The sequence below is a fragment of the Henckelia pumila genome, chromosome 3 (genome assembly GCF_033568475.1).
Source record: "Henckelia pumila isolate YLH828 chromosome 3, ASM3356847v2, whole genome shotgun sequence".
In the NCBI taxonomy this organism is placed as follows: Eukaryota; Viridiplantae; Streptophyta; class Magnoliopsida; order Lamiales; family Gesneriaceae; genus Henckelia; species Henckelia pumila.
This window is the reverse complement of record NC_133122.1, coordinates 194081568-194098522: the sequence shown is the minus strand read 5'-3', so window position 1 is coordinate 194098522 and position 16955 is coordinate 194081568. Positions and strand designations below refer to the sequence as shown.

Here is a 16955-nt window from a genome sequence, read left to right as displayed (position 1 = left end):
TACTTAAAAAAGTACTTTTGAAAACCAACTTAAAAAAACAATTTTTAAAGCAAAATGCTTCTGTAACTAAACTAAACTAACCTTTAACATTTTCCAATTGCTGTTTTTATCGATCGATAACTTCTGCTTTTCGATTAGTAATCCATCGTGTTTTTTTTTTTTTAAATATAATTATTCCTATCGATATTTATGTCTATCGATAATGTTTTTCGAATAGTAATCCGCGGATGCACATCGTATTTTTTAAAAATATAATCATTAAGATTTAAGACTGTATGATCTAAATATGCATATGATAATTGATTCATACCTGATATTATTATAGTTCAGATATGCACGTCGTATTTTTTTAAATATACAATTATTAAGACATTAATTTTGAATTTTGACTTGTGTTTCTACTTCTATTTAATTTTTTTAAAAAAACAACACTTTTCAACATTTATCCAAATATTAAAACCATTTCAATTTTTTTTAAATACAAATTATTTTAAAAATTGTACTTAATTAAATGTTTTTTTAAGCTAAAAGATTTTGTATCCAAACTTACGTTATATCATATGATATGATATGACTTCCGTGCGAAATAATTTATTTTTTATTTATTTTATGATGTAAGAACCCGTATTCGTTATTTTTCGATGCGCATTGGGTAGACATCTGGACTAACGTAATAGCCTGCAAATTACGCTAGTCAGACAAACCGAATGCAAGCTCAATGCGACAGACTAATCCAAGAAGATGTTGGTAGGGAAAATCGAACTCCTGACCTTTGGCCAAGAGTTCCCCTACTCCACCAACTTGAATACCTCATTGGAGGCTTTGATGAGTAATTTATTTATTTATTTATTATTATTATGAATTGAAAAACCGCAGTCGCTACCTTTCGGTGTGCACTGGGTAAACTCTAGAACTAACGCAATAGCATGCAATCTACGTTAGCCAGATAAACCACACTAGGCAAGCCCTATGTGACAGGCTAGTTCAAGAAGGTGTTGGTAGGAAAAATTGAATTATTGACCTCTGGACAAGAGTTCTCCTACTCCACCAACTTGGACACCCCTTGGAGGCTTGAGGAGTAATTTATAGTGTGTTTCGAATGCAGGATTTCAATTGAATTTGATGGGATTCGGAATTACAAATACCAGTGTTTGGTAAAATAGGATTTCGAAATGAGATTGATATTTGATGGGATTTGATGATATTTCATTTAACTAAGTGAAATTCTTATTAAATTGGTCGGATTTCGTGGTATTTCGTAGGATTTGAGTTTTAAAAATTATTATAAATTTTTAAAAAATTATATTTATGTAATCGTAGTTACAAATTTTCTTTGCAAATTTTACAAAATATCATTTATCTAAAAAATTATATTATCAATTCACACTACTATATTTTAAATTATTAACAAACACCAAAGCGAAATTTCAATTCCACGAAATCCAAATACAAATCCAAATCCCATTTATTATAAATCCAAACACATTTTTATTGATCACACGAAGTACGATAATTGGCCCATAGAGGCATAAGCGAGTTGGTAAGGCCTGAGGTACGTGGAAAAATTTTTTTAGCGTTGCAGGTTCGCTATGTGGAGCATATTTCTCGCTGAAATATTGTGGAGTATGCTCCGGGGGTTGGTCATGTGCTCCCTCGCTCAGGTCCATGTCACTCATGCACTTACCTTGATTTAACCCCTCATGAGCCAATAGGTATTTGACTCATGTGAGATGGGGTCCTCTTCAGGTCATTATTAATTTTTTTTTTGCGAAGTACGATAAATTGTTTCATAGAGAATATTATATAATCTAGTATATAGACAAAATAAATGAGAACAAATGCGAGTATATCGATTTGATTTGAATAAGAAAAGGAATGTGAATCTCATTCATACCATTTCAAATAGATTCGAATAAAATATACATCGAAACACAAACAATCTAAAATATAATTTAAAACACTCACGCTTATTTATTTAATTATCAAACTAGTTAATGTCCATCTACACGAGTTCATGCTTTTAAAAATAAGAGTAAGTTTTTTAGAAGACGTTTTTATCCGTGAGACGAGTCAACCTTAATCATATTTATCTCATAAAATTGATTTGTGTTAGGAAAATTATTTATTATTTAACATGATAATTTTTTTATTTTCAAATGAACGATATAAATATAATAATATTTACGGAAAATTAAAATTCTACATGTAAACATAGTATTACACATTGGATTACATATTCGCTTTGAGAGTACCAAATTATCCATCAAATTTATTTGAAAAAAAATCTTTCAAAAATACACGTATAATAATTATGTAATTTCAAGTGTAATATATAGGTATTTTTGAAAATATGTGATTATGATTATAGAGATTTTCTTAACAAATTAGTGATTAAATCTTTTAAATATGGAGATTCTCAAGTTACAAACCCTACCATAATGCAATATGTAATTTTTCATGTCCATGTAGCAGAACCTGAATGAAAATATTAAAGGAGGATGTTTTGATGGGCTGCCATTGTTTTCAATTTTTCATATCTTTGCCATCTCCGTCTGCCAAGTCTTGCCAACCACGTTTACCTATTACCCAAGGAACTCTGACTCTTGACGCCCCTTTTCGCCGAGAACAATTATTTTGGATCCACTTTTTCGGTGATAAATACCTATCATTTATGAAATATGAGCGTGTATCGCTTTTGACTTGGGAGTGGAAAACACACACACCAATCTGTGTTGCACCATAACCCTTTTACCTCTGAAAGCTATAGGGTAATGGGTTTTCCGCAAACATCATCTTTCTTTACGGATATTCATGTTCTTCTTTCTCAGCCGCGCCCCTTTTCATTTGCTAACATGGGGGGTTCTTTTCTCCTCAATCCCGTTTTCCTGCGTGTCTTCACCGGCTCTTTGCACCTGGTTTTGTTTCTGCTCGTATGCGTCTCATGGGTTTGTAGGAGATTAAGGAGCGGTGACGGTGAAAGCCGGAAACACAATGTTAAGCCTGCCGGTCCCTTGTATTACAGAGTAACTCTGTTTTCTTGTCTGGGTCTTTCGTTGTTCAACCTTGCTTTATGTTTATTGAACCATTTTTATTGGTATACAAATGGTTGGTCTGACGAAAAGGTTGTGACTATATTGGATTTGGGGGCAAAGACTCTTGCTTGGACATCACTGTCTGTTTTCTTGGGCGCCCGCATCATGGACAGTGAGACCAAGTACCCACTCGTTTTGAGGCTTTGGTGGGGGGTTAACTTCTCCGTGTCTTGCTACTGCCTCGTCATAGACGTACTTTATTACAAAAGGCAGCATGCTCTGTCAAGTCTGTTTTGGGCCTCTGACGTTGTTTCCTTTGTAACGAGTGTATACTTCTGTTACGTGGGATTTTTTGGTGGGAAAGGGAATGAAGGAACAGCCCTTCATGAACCCCTTTTGAATGGTAGTGCCAGCAGCGGTGTGGAGTCTACCAAGCCTTCGAGAGGTGATGAAACTGTGACCCCTTACGCCAAAGCTGGAATTTTTAGTCTCTTTACTTTCTCATGGATGGGTCCTTTGATTGCTCTTGGCCATAAGAAAACACTGGACCTTGAGGATGTTCCTCAACTTTCCCATTTGGACACTGTTAGAGGGGCGTTTCCAATATTTAACAGTAAGCTGGAGACCGAGGGTGGAGGAAGCAATAAAGTCACCACATTTATGCTGGTAAAGGGATTGGTTTTTACCACTCGAAAGGAAATTGCAGTGTCTGCTGTTTATGTTCTTGTCTACACATTGGCTTCATATGTTGGTCCATATCTCATTGATAATCTTGTTCAGTTCTTAAATGGCCATAGAAATTCCAAAAATCAGGGCTATTGGTTGGTCTCTGCCTTTTTTATTGCAAAGGTATTCGAGTGTCTGTCACAGAGACACTGGTTCTTTGCAGTGCAGCAGGCAGGGTACAGGGCCAGGGCAGCATTAGTTGCTAAGGTATATAACAAGGGATTGACTCTTTCTTGCCTATCAAAGCAGGGGCGTACCACTGGGGAGATCATAAATATTATGTCAGTTGATGCTGAGAGAATTGGTGACTTTGGTTGGTATATGCATGATCCCTGGATGGTTATTATACAAGTTGGTTTGGCTCTGGCAATCTTGTATAGAAATGTTGGCCTGGCTTCAGTAGCGGCACTTGTTGCTACTGTATTGGTGATGCTGGCTAATGTTCCGTTGGGGAAATTGCAAGAGAAATATCAGGATGAATTGATGAAATCTAAAGATGCCAGGATGAAGTCGACCTCTGAAGTGTTGAGGAACATGAGAATTCTCAAACTTCAAGCCTGGGAGTTGAAGTTTCTGTCTAGAATTCTTGATCTTAGGAAAAGAGAAACGGGGTGGTTGAGAAAATATCTTTATACTTCAGCTGTCACGACAGTTGTGTTCTGGGGTGCGCCTACGTTTGTGTCTGTGATAACTTTTGGTGCTTGCATGGTGATGGGAATCCCACTTGAGTCGGGGAAGATATTATCTGCTCTCGCAACATTCAGAATACTTCAAGAACCTATCTACAATCTTCCTGATACCATATCCATGATTGTTCAGACCAAGGTTTCCCTCGACCGAATTTCATTATTTCTTTCCCTCGACGACTTGCAGGCTGATGTTATTGAGAAGCTTCCTAGTACTAGTTCGAATATAGCCATAGAGATAATTGATGGGAACTTTGCCTGGGATGCATCATCTTCTATTCCGACATTGAAAGATATTAATCTGAGTGTGTCCCGGGGAATGAGGGTAGCCATTTGTGGCACTGTTGGTTCTGGCAAGTCGAGCTTACTTTCCTGTGTATTAGGGGAAATGCCGAAAATATCGGGGATAGTTAAGCTAGCAGGGAAAAAGGCCTATGTCGCTCAGTCGCCTTGGATACAGAGTGGAAAGATTGAAGAGAACATACTGTTTGGCAAGGAAATGGACAGACAACTTTACAATAAGGTCCTGGAAGCGTGTTCACTGAAGAAAGACCTGGAAATTCTTTCATTTGGCGATCAAACTGTTATTGGGGAGAGGGGAATCAACTTGAGTGGCGGACAGAAGCAGAGGATACAGATTGCTCGGGCTCTATACCAGGATGCCGACATCTATTTGTTTGATGATCCCTTCAGTGCTGTCGATGCACACACAGGAACTCATCTGTTCAATGTAAGAATCACACTTGCCTGTTTCTGCTATTTATGTTACCGATAGTTGTAATCGTTTTTGCTGTTTGTGATTATAGGAATGTATACTTGGACTTTTGGGTTCGAAAACAGTTATCTATGTTACACATCAAGTTGAGTTCTTGCCTGCAGCAGACATCATTGTGGTAAGACGTTCGTCTGTATTTTGTTGCATTGTTACACTGTATCTGGATCATATGAAATTTGAATTTATTTATCACTAGGTTATGAAAGATGGAAAAATTAAACAAGCTGGAAAGTACAATGACATTCTCAAATCCGGAAGCGACTTCATGGAACTTGTTGGTGCACATGAAGAAGCTTTATCAGCCATTGATTCATGGGTGACATCCAATGCCGAAGAAGTTAGCTCTGACAATGCCAAGAAAGTTCTGCAGAAACAAGAATCTCAGAATAACAGAAATGATAAAGTCGATGGTGGCGATGAGATAAGGGGACAGCTTGTGGAAGAAGAGGAAAGAGAGAAAGGAAGAGTTGGACTGGCTGTTTACTGGAAATATGTTACAACGGCATATGGTGGACTTCTTGTACCCTTTATATTACTGGCACAGATTCTGTTTCAGGCTCTTCAAATTGGAAGTAATTACTGGATGGCTTGGGCAACCCCGGTGTCCAAGGACGAGGCCTCTCCCGTTGGGAGCTCCACCCTCATCCTCGTCTATGTTGCATTGTCGATTTTAAGTTCTTTTTGTGTTTTTGCAAGAGCTTTGCTCCTTGTGACAGCAGGCTACAAAACCGCGACGAAACTATTCAACACTATGCATCAATGCATATTCCGTGCCCCCATGTCGTTCTTTGATTCGACTCCCAGCGGGAGAATTCTAAACCGAGTAAGGATTAATATGTTTGAATTGGTTGTGTTTACTCCTTTGAGATCGATGCTTTTGATTCATAATTAGCTTGGAGAAATTTATCAACTAAGTTTTGTTCTTGCACAGGCATCAACTGACCAAAGTACGGTGGATTTGAACATGGCATCTCTGGTTGGACAATTTGCTTTCGCTATAATACAGCTTCTTGGAATTATCTTTGTCATGTCTCAAGTCGCATGGCAGGTCTTTATCATTTTCGTTCCTGTCATCAGTATTTGCATATGGTTGCAGGTAATTTTGTCGTGCCTTCAAGTTTCATGTTGCAATCAAATGAAATTTATGTTATCGTATCTGTTAACGCAATTTGTAAAAAAGGCTTGTGTTAACAAAATTTTGTCCTTCTGTAGAAATATTACATAGCTTCAGCACGGGAGCTGGCTCGATTATGTGGGGTGTGCAAGGCTCCAGTTATACAGCACTTTTCAGAGACACTCTCGGGGTCAAGCACGATTAGAAGCTTCGATCAGGAGCCAAGATTTAGGGACACTAGCATGAAACTAATTGATGGATATTCTAGGCCAAAGTTTCACACTGCTGGTGCAATGGAGTGGCTATGCATTCGATTGGACGTATTGTCTCTAGTTACTTTTGCCTTTTCGTTGGTTTTCTTGATTTCAATTCCTGAGGGAACAATTGATCCCAGTGAGTATTTCAAATTTATCAAATGGAAAATTCAGCAGATTCATGCACTGTGAACTGATCTTCTCTTCTCTTCTCTTCTCTTCAGGTGTTGCTGGTTTGGCAATAACATATGGGCTTAATTTAAATACGTTACAAGCATGGGTGGTTTGGAATTTTTGCACGTTGGAGAATAGGATCATATCAGTTGAAAGAATACTTCAGTACATTTCCATCCCAAGTGAGCCCCCGCTTGTCATAGAATCAAACAGGCCACCGAGCCAATGGCCGACAAATGGAGAAGTTAATATCCAAGATCTTCAGGTGAATCCACTGTGTTCTTTTGTAAAAAGTTCATCATCTCGATCATCCTTCATTTATATCGACCGAAAATAACCTGATCGTTATCTTGTAGGTTCGATATGCTCCACACCTGCCTCTTGTTTTGAGAGGCCTTACATGTACTTTCTTCGGGGGGAAGAGGACTGGCATAGTTGGGAGGACCGGAAGTGGTAAATCGACTCTTATTCAGACCCTCTTCCGCATTGTTGATCCAGCCGGCGGGCAAATACTGATCGACGGTATTGATATATCATCCATTGGATTGCACGACTTACGATCTAGATTAAGCATAATACCACAAGATCCTACCATGTTTGAGGGCACAATTCGAAGCAACTTAGACCCCCTTGAAGAACACACAGATGAGCAGATTTGGGAGGTGCGTCGGCGTACATAGAATAGTTGGAAGTGTTTCCTTCTCCATGGATTGATTAATACTAAGTTCTTGTCTTCTTTCTCTTTAGGCTTTAGACAAGTGCCAGCTTGGAGATGATGTCCGGAAAAAAGAAGGGAAGCTCGATTCCTCAGGTTTGTCTTAAACCGACCTTAGTCCAAAATTTTCCATTTTCTTCAATAGTAATCCAATGCTTGTGGTGATTTTGATCACCTGATTCTAAATGCTTTGTTTCTTGAACTGTAACCACCATTTTTCAGTATCGGAAAACGGAGAGAACTGGAGCGTTGGCCAGAGGCAACTAGTCTGTCTGGGACGTGTTCTGCTAAAGAAAAGCCAGGTCCTCGTGCTCGACGAGGCCACAGCATCAGTCGACACAGCAACGGATAACCTGATCCAGCAGACCCTCAAGCAGCACTTCACTAACTCAACCGTGATAACCATCGCGCATAGGATAACGTCGGTTCTCGACAGCGATCGCGTAGCATTATTAGATCACGGTATGGGCACTACTACGGTAGTGTTTGGGAGCGCTTCTACGAGCACTTTTCAGCTTTTTTTTAACAAAATTTTGAAATTTTGATGAAGTTTTATTTTTATTAAGAAAAACCCGAGAAGTATTTCTTAGAAGGTCTCTCAAATACTATCTATATCTTGGAACTTTTGTCAGCAGCTCCTTTTGGTGTGTTTGCTCACTGATTTTATTTTTCTGGTGCAGGACTCTTGAAGGAGTACGATACTCCCGGGAAGTTGCTCGAGGACAAGTCATCTTCGTTTTCGAAGCTTGTCGCGGAATATAGCATGAGATCAACTTCCAGTCATGAAAATCTTACAAATGTCGAGGAATAAGGGAGCGTATGATATTGATGATGATGATAAAATGGCGTCTTCCAAATATTTATGCAAGAATTCAAGTTTGTTGCTTCTGGGGTGACAATTATCATGGGAAAAAAATGAAAAATCTTTAACACATGTACGAATATTGTTGTTGACATTGAGTTTTCCTGCCTAAGTGTAAGAATTGGCGAGTTCAAGAAATGGGGCATCTTATTGTTATTCTGTAGCACTAGCAAGAATTTCCATAAATTTTGCCAAAAATTCTATAACGAATCAAATCTTCTATGCTTAATTATGTTGAAAATATTTATTTATTTTATTTCGATTTTACTATAATACTCTTTCGGTTTAATCGAAAATTACATGCGAGTGTTTGTTAAAGATAGGTGTTCGATTCATTCAACCAATATTTTTTTTGGATTAGTAACGAAAGATCTGTCAATATTTTTCTGGATTAATTTGTCGTAAGCACACAGAGCTTACCTAATACGATTTAACCGATGATTTGTAGGCTATTGCGTAGCGAGTTACCACGACAAAACACAAAACAAAAAAAAACGATAATATTATCGTGGGGTAAATATGTCATTTCAAAGAAAAATATAAAATGTACAGGAGCTCAAAAATAGCTGCTCTGCGGCACGAAGATGGCCTTTGTCATCTGCTGCATTTCAGCTCTTGAAACCTCGTATAAAACCCTAGACTGGATGTGCCTGATTATTCTTTAATTGTTGCAATCTTTTTTTGTTCGATGCTTAATTTTTATTGTTCACGAAGTTGTAATTACATGGAGGCAGCTTCAACATCCGCGGCCATGCCTGGAACCATGCTCGTGAATCGGGCCGCATACATTAACAGTTCGAATTCATCATTTTTCTTCACCAGCAATCCTAGATTAAAAATGTCCCCAAGATTCTTGCCCAAAACTGTCAGTTGTAGCATCACTTGTGCCCGGCCGTACAGTTCTGGCTTCCTCCTTTTCAATTCAGCTAAAAAATCTCCATGGTGTTTACGGACCGTGGAAACTAGATGTTTTGCTAATGAAGAGAGTGATGATGTGGATGTTTCAGCTTTTTTTGGGGGGAGAAAAGGATTGGCGGTTGTGGCTGCAGCAATTGGGGTGGTTGTGATATTGGGTTGCCGAAGAGCGTTGGCACTGGAAGGGGTTAGGAGTTCTGGTTATGGGGTCTGGGAGCGGGGTTGGTTGATGTTGAGGAGCTCATGGCCGACCATTTTGCAGGTTCTCACGCTTGTCAAAGAGCATGGTTTGATTCTTGCCATTCTTTTGGGACTCTCGGCGTTTTTCTCCATGGCTGAGACTTCGATTACGACTCTGTGGCCTTGGAAGGTATTGGAATTGTGATTGCGGATGAGCTAATGATTATTTCCCTTTATATTTCGTTCGGTCTAAGCAAATGCTAATGCTTTTGTGCTTACATCTGAATGTACTTTTTGCCAAATCATCTTGATGCTGCAAAGATATTCCTTTCAACTGCTGTGTGCAGGTGTTAATACAGTTTTGACTTCCCCAGAAACCGCTATGTTATTGTTTTTGTTGTCAAAAAATAGGAAACCATTATGACTGTGAGTCAATATCCTGACATGATTTGAAATGAAATCGTATCTCTGCTTAAACAAACTGAACTAGGCCTATTTGTCCATTTTTGAAAAGTTAACGAATTGTTAGGTACATTGATCTCATTCATCAAAGGTGAAGCTCTGTGTCGTTTACTTGTTACCAAAACTTAGCTATTGTTTATAGGTAATATTGATTTTATTTGTGTTGCAAATATCTGCGATTAACTAATTGATGGGCTTGATGAATAACTGAGGCTACACACGGTCATGAAAAGATTACATCCAAAGTAATGGAAGTACAATGTGACCCTTTTTCCAGACATTAATGTATTTCAATTACTCTTGACATATTTTTGGGTAGTTTCGATGTATTTGATCTTCTTATCATCCACTGCTTTCGTCAGGGTGAAGCATTCAGTTGAGTTTATTGATGTGATTTAATTGCTAGGAAGAAGTGTAATTTCTTAAGCATGAACATTATGACATTTGTGTTCTCTTTGGGCTTTTGTGGTTTTTGGCTATTTTAAATGTTAATTGAAATTTAAAGTGTTTTTTATTCTGCTTCTATTTTGCTTATCTAAAGAACTAAAATATAGTTAATCTAAAAGGTTTGTAATATGTCAGGTGCGGGAATTGGCCGAAAAAGAGTCTGAGAATGGTGTCTTCAAAATGCTGCGGAATGATGTTACTCGGTTCTTGACGACTATCCTCATTGGCACCACGTATTGCTCTTTTGTGTTAAGTTGACTGTTTATTTTTTTAATATAAACCATCGTTTAATTTTAGATATTTAATTTGCTCAGAGTTGTAAATATTGGTGCTACGGCATTAGTCACTGAAGCTGCAACAAAAATGTTTGGTGAAGCTGGTGTTAGTGCTGCTACTGGAGTTATGACAGTATGTCTAGACTTGTGCAGTTACTTCTGATCTTCTAGACTGAGATTAAGTAATTTGCTTTCATCCATTAAAAATAAGACAAATCTCTTGAGGGCCCTACAATTCTTTAATGATGCTTGGTTTTGCCATCATTGTGCCAGTGGGCTACAAAGAGATGCTTGGTGTTTACAACTTGGAATGCGTGCATTTTGCCATATTTTCATTTCTGATATTTTGTTCATTAACAAACAATGCCACTACTTGTCAACATTATATTGGTTTCATCCTCAAAGTAAGAAATCAAATTAATCTTTTGTTATTTATGTGGACTTTCGGTCATATTTTCCCATAAAAATGTAAAAATTCCCCTACAGCTATGTTTTAAGAACTTCAACCTCTATTCGTTTCTTTTTGCTATGATGTTGTGCCATAAAATTTAACTTGATCTCACCTTGAGTCCTTGACTTCTTGGCATGTGATGAGTGTTCAGTTTTTCCCCCAACAAGCTTGATATGCCTGAAATTGTCAATAACCCCAGGTTGCTGTTTTGCTCCTCACTGAGATAACACCAAAAAGTATAGCTGTTCACAATGCCACTGAGGTTGCTAGGTTTGTGGTAAGTAATCTTCCGGCACTCAGCTTGAGAATTATGCCTATTTTATCGAGGACTGTAAAATAAAGGCATTTATGGTACCATATGTGTATACAAGACACACATATAATGATGTGTGCTTTCTGATGCCATTAGGTCAGGCCAGTTGCGTGGCTTTCTTTAGTCCTATATCCTGTAGGAAGAATCGCTACATTTTTGTCAATGGGGATGTTGAAACTGCTAGGTTTGAAAGGAAGAAGGTGTTGTTTTCTTGACTCGTCCAATGTTTTCTGTTTTACATATACGATATTTGTTATGTGTGGACGTGATGATTATGGTCTCTTAACTCTGATGCTGCATATCCTACATAATTTTCAGTTTTTGCGATATTGTTTACCTATTTCTTTGATGTATTAGTGAGCCTTATGTAACTGAAGAAGAACTGAAATTGATGTTACGAGGAGCAGAATTGAGTGGGGCAATTGAGGAGGAAGAACAGGTGATTAAATGGGTTTTGCAAAATTATCCATTAACTAATGCTGTTAGCACATGAAGATACAGCACTTTGTTAACCATGGTATAAAAAAATAAAAATTTGTCCTCTTTAAACGTGATGTTTCTTGTTATGAGCTGAGGAAATTGTATATTGTATCGTTGGAGTCTATGTAATGTATCATTCAAACATGAATCTATATCATTTTCACAATGCTGTATGTAAGAGTTTATTGGAATAATCTTTGACAGGATATGATTGAAAATGTATTAGAAATAAAAGATACACATGTTCGAGTGGTGATGACGCCTCTTGTCAATGTCATTGCTATTGATACCAGTGCAACATTGGTCGATTTCCACAATTCATGGATTGATCATCAGTATTCCAGGTAGTACTTGCCTTTCTTTTTTGGGACTTGTTTTTCATGCTATGATCCACCTAATAAACGTGCACTTGCTTTCAGGGTTCCCGTCTTTGAGGAGCGCATTGACAATATTGTTGGTATTGCATATGCGATGGATCTTCTGGATTATGTGCAGAAGGTCAATTCTTTTCTAATGATCTTTTCGAAATGTGTTTCTTTCATATTTTCTTACCGGCCACTTTATTCTCATAGCATGCAGAATGATATTCTATTTGGTTTTGAAGGGGGAACTTCTGGAATGTTCAGTCGTGGGAGACATGGCACATAAACCAGCATACTTTGTTCCTGGTAAACTCCAAGCTTTTTAATCATGATATTAACATTTGAATGGGAATTCTAGATTCCAAAGTTAAAATGATTTCAATATTCCATATATTTCAGAAAACTACCTGGATTCAACAAATATCAGCAGTTTAACATTGCATGAATTCACTGGGTTCCCTTTTTAATCTATCAGACAATATATCCCAATGTTGATGATATGACCGAAGTGATAATAAGATCGAGTTTCCCTCGGCCAATTATTTCTTAAGACACTTCTATATTTTTGAAGCTCCAACCACTACCCAAATGTTAGTTTTTCAAATTACAATACTGCTCAAATCTCAATCATGAGTGTTGCACAATGTCTTTATTTTTGTCTTGATCTGTGGTTTTATAGCTTTTGATTTACTTGAGCAGCTCGAGTAATCTACAAAATTCATGCAACGTTGCAGATTCAATGTCTGTGTGGAATCTTCTAAGAGAGTTCCGCATCAGGAAGGTGCACATGGCTGTAGTTCTAAATGAATACGGTGGAACTGTTGGAGTAAGCTATTCTTCAGCTTTATATACATGTTTTGAAGTATTATGATCAACATCTGTTGGTCAATTTTCCAGAAAAAAACTTAGATTTATTCTTGTTTATTTGATTTATCATTTCTTTTATGCTGCAATAGATAGTGACCCTTGAAGACGTTGTCGAAGAAATTGTTGGTGAAATTTTTGATGAAAATGATTCAAAAGTAAGGACACTTTGTAATGTTTTGTGTTTGTTTGTGTTGAATTTGGTTGATAACTATTACTATATCACTCATGTGCTTGTCTAATAGCATTCATAAACTTTCACCATCTTTGGCAGCTTTATTTTCCGTCTGGAAATGTAGTGATGGAGCTGACCAACGTGTATAATAGTTGTACTGTTTTTGGTGGCTGGTGAAAGTAGCTTCTTCTCTTGAATGCTTTTCAACTCAAAACACCTTGATTCTTACTTTTGTATTATTGCATTATGATTATGGGAGAAACCTACTGAATGCCCTCAGCAGTAAAATTCTTAAAGCCTGACTGGTGGTGAAGGATTATCATCTGCAATTATTCATTATTCTCAAAACTTTAAATGCTTTTGGAGCCAAGTGTCAATACAAATCATTCTGAGTATATTATCAATGCACGTCAGCAAGTCTCGACATATTGTCACTAAGTTTTGCTCTTCCCACTAGGCATTACATACTGGCACGAGTTTGAATCATCTCGTTGGTAGCAAAAGATCTAGTATCCAATTATGATAAAGCCTGTGTTTATATTTGCTAAGCTAAAAATATAAGTTTAGAGTTGGTTATTTTGAAAGAGCATTGAAGCCTGTCCTAATACTGGATAGTTTTAATCTTTATTACTTATTGCAGGAGGAAATAAGGAAAAAAACTGGTTACGTTGTCATGCGTGCAGAGGGTGTTTATGATGTGGATGCTAATACAACCATCGACCAACTTTCTGAAGACCTTGACATTAAAATGCCAGAGGTCTTTCTATCCTCCTTTGGCTTTGCATGAGTTGACTTGCATCCTTTGCTTCTTTGAGTCGGAAGTCATTGCAATTTTGTGCAGAAATATTGAAAATCTTTCTGTTCAAGGAATTCTATTGTGTTTGTGTTTTGCTTATCCAGGGTCACCAGTATGAAACAGTGTCAGGCTTCGTGTGTGAAGCTTTTGGATACATCCCAAGGACAGGTGAGACGATACAAGTGATGCTTGAAAGAGCAAACCAAGAAGAACAAGGAGACTATAGTGTAACAGAATCTGACCGACAAGATGAAAACAAGAAGAGTCAACTCTTCAAGCTTGAGGTAATGCCTTGTCTATATCTACTCCATAACATCTTAGAAATCAAAGATGGAGCTTACATACCATAAGCACCTTAAATTCTCTAAGATGAAAACGGTCTTATAACTGGCTCAGATACTAGCTGGGAATGCTAGAAAGGTTAGTTCTGTTCGATTTGAACGAATAGCCCATGATGAATCATCATTAGAGACGAAAGGGTTCATGCATTTGGTTCCCAAGATTACAAAAGCAAAAGGGAGTACCGACGAAGAAACAGATCAGACGGAAGCTGATGGTGTCGAGTTTCAGGTAACAGATGATGACTTTGGTTCTCCTGGTAAATATGTAGTTAATGTAAAAGAAGACACTTTTGAGGAAGCGAGTAAACATTAGCTGTATTCAACCACCCATTCTTTCAAACCTTCATGAATAATAAAATGAAAAATGGAGGAAAGTTTTTCATTGTAAGACTATGATGCCCATTTGGCATGAGTCCGAGGTAGTTGAGAATTTGATATTCAATGGTAAATACACGTTATTTAGTTATAGTTAACAATCTGTTTAAATATTATTTTCGAATTCGATATGAGTTGGGGTCCTTACCCTCTCTTGTTAGGATAACATTATGCATAGACTGTGTTCAACATGGTATGTTTAGGACCATCCTGATTTGTTCAGGACCAGTTGGCCACAAGCATTCTTTAAGTGAAAGTCGCGACATAAACTTTTTCATATGATTTTGTATTTAACATTTATTAAATTAAGCAATTGAAAATGGGGGGTACCACTTGAATTGTTTCTCTAGGAAAATATATCCATCAAATTAGAAAAAATAATAATAAATTCAGTTAAAGAGTGGTTGGTGTTAATGGAATCTCCAGTCAAGTGTTTGGCATTTTGTTTGTTATGCGGAAAAAAATATCAGATGTAATATAGGGAGGCGACAAAGTGAATAGGATTGTGGTGTTGTTATTGTTGGATTTAACGAAGGAAGAAGCAGATTGTTATCTGTCCAGTCATCCTTCCAATCCCACCACCCAATCAATCTAATCCTGTTTGGATAAGGTCTTGTCCCCAACACAAACACATACCTCCATGTGATTCCCTTAAACTCACATTGTTATTTTGAGAAGAGTGTCTGTGAGATGGGTCGATTCTTTAAGCATATTTGTTATAAAAAATAATATTTTTTGCATAAAAAAATAAATAATTTTTCATGTCCGGTTAAATAAATAATTTATCTCATAAAATTGATAATCATAAAATTGATAAGTATAACCGTTCCACCGGGATCTTTGTGTTTTGTGACAATTGAGGTTATATTTAAATCAAGAATCATGCCTATTTAAATATTTGCACAAATATGTGTATGAGTAAAAAAGGTGATCAGAAGAATAAGTAAAAGTCAACTCGCTTCCCGTAATTTATTATACCATGTGAATGGGGACATGGGGTGTACAGAATGAAATTAACCATAAAAAATATTTTTCATTAAATTGACCCTTGGCTATAATATTCTTTATTAGATTATTTTAATTAATTAAGTTTTGATGCATTAGATGAATATCAATCAAATACATGTTAATATACGAATGAAACGTTTACATTGGGATAGCTAAATTAGAGGAGTTTTAAATTGTATTAAAATAATAATAAAAAAAAGAAACTTTTTGAAAACAATAAAGAAGATATGCATGATATAATTGGTTATTGTTTTGCTAGTAAACCAAAGTTTATGTAACATGAAATATAACATAAGATTCTCAATATATATATATATATATATAACATAAGATCAAGCAAATCCTGATAAATTCTGGAAAAGTTGTTTATTGAGTATTAATATATTATAGTGCTTTTCTTTATGGGGACAAATATTCTCAAGAAGACGTTAGTTTAATAAACGTAATTTTTTTCATGATTTTAAAACAAAAACAAAAACTTATAAAATATCTTATCCAACAAAAACACTTTATTTTTTCCGATATTTTTAACATACCACCGATCCGACTCAACTTATTAGAAAATATTATTTTTTAATTAATATATACAAAATTAATTTAATATGAGTACCTCAACTATTTTGAATTAAATTCCAACTCAAAGTGAAAATACGTACACATACAACACCGAGTCGTACATAAAATAGTCAAACACCGATGTTCCGTAACGGCAAAAAGCGAAGCCCAAAGAATAGCAGGGATTTTAACTGCACTGCACTATCTGTTTACACCCATTTTACCATTTTACCCCCCACGTTTTAAATCTCTTTCCCTCCCAAAGTTAAAAAAGAAAACCGATTATTAAACGTTGAAAAGAAGGAAACCGCTTTTCTCCCACCTTCTCGCCCTTTGAAACGGTCCCCCAACCCCCCATTTCTCGGCACGAAATCGTCTGCTATATTTGGTGTTCTAAAGTCTAAACTATACTATGAATTACTCAAACAAGTTTAGTTTGTACGATTATTAAATATTAAATTCATTAAACATCATGTATGAATAAAATAAAATTAAAGATTTATAGAACATTCGATTCATTTATTTTTTGAAAAAAAGATCGACAATAAATTACATCTCAAACACTATAAATGATTTAAACAATATATTGATTATTTTTTAAAATTACAAAAATTGACT

At 36.5% G+C, this 16955-nt stretch overlaps 2 protein-coding genes across 3 annotated transcripts; both read left to right on the top strand.

Annotated features, from left to right (window-relative positions):
• Positions 1 to 2548: 2548 nt before the first annotated feature.
• On the top strand, positions 2549 to 8552 carry LOC140886534 (ABC transporter C family member 3-like). The gene is made up of 10 exons (XM_073293139.1): positions 2549 to 5174; positions 5251 to 5337; positions 5416 to 6042; positions 6151 to 6315; positions 6432 to 6726; positions 6812 to 7026; positions 7118 to 7423; positions 7509 to 7572; positions 7699 to 7938; positions 8157 to 8552. The coding sequence occupies exons 1-10, from the start codon at positions 2772 to 2774 to the stop codon at positions 8285 to 8287; spliced, it is 4533 nt and encodes a 1510-aa protein (XP_073149240.1). The 5' UTR covers positions 2549 to 2771; the 3' UTR covers positions 8288 to 8552.
• Positions 8553 to 8923: 371 nt separating this feature from the next.
• On the top strand, positions 8924 to 14848 carry LOC140887214 (putative DUF21 domain-containing protein At3g13070, chloroplastic). Of its 2 annotated transcripts, XM_073294319.1 has the most exons (15): positions 8924 to 9440; positions 9516 to 9623; positions 10478 to 10575; positions 10657 to 10750; positions 11268 to 11345; positions 11478 to 11581; positions 11739 to 11820; positions 12066 to 12205; positions 12281 to 12359; positions 12466 to 12529; positions 12958 to 13049; positions 13180 to 13245; positions 13903 to 14019; positions 14163 to 14342; positions 14455 to 14848. In XM_073294319.1, the coding sequence occupies exons 1-15, from the start codon at positions 9027 to 9029 to the stop codon at positions 14710 to 14712; spliced, it is 1974 nt and encodes a 657-aa protein (XP_073150420.1). In that variant the 5' UTR covers positions 8924 to 9026; the 3' UTR covers positions 14713 to 14848. The 2 variants fall into 2 exon arrangements, with proteins under 2 accessions (XP_073150420.1, XP_073150419.1); XM_073294318.1 differs by having other exon boundaries at positions 8924 to 9623.
• The last annotated feature ends 2107 nt before the right edge of the window (positions 14849 to 16955 follow it).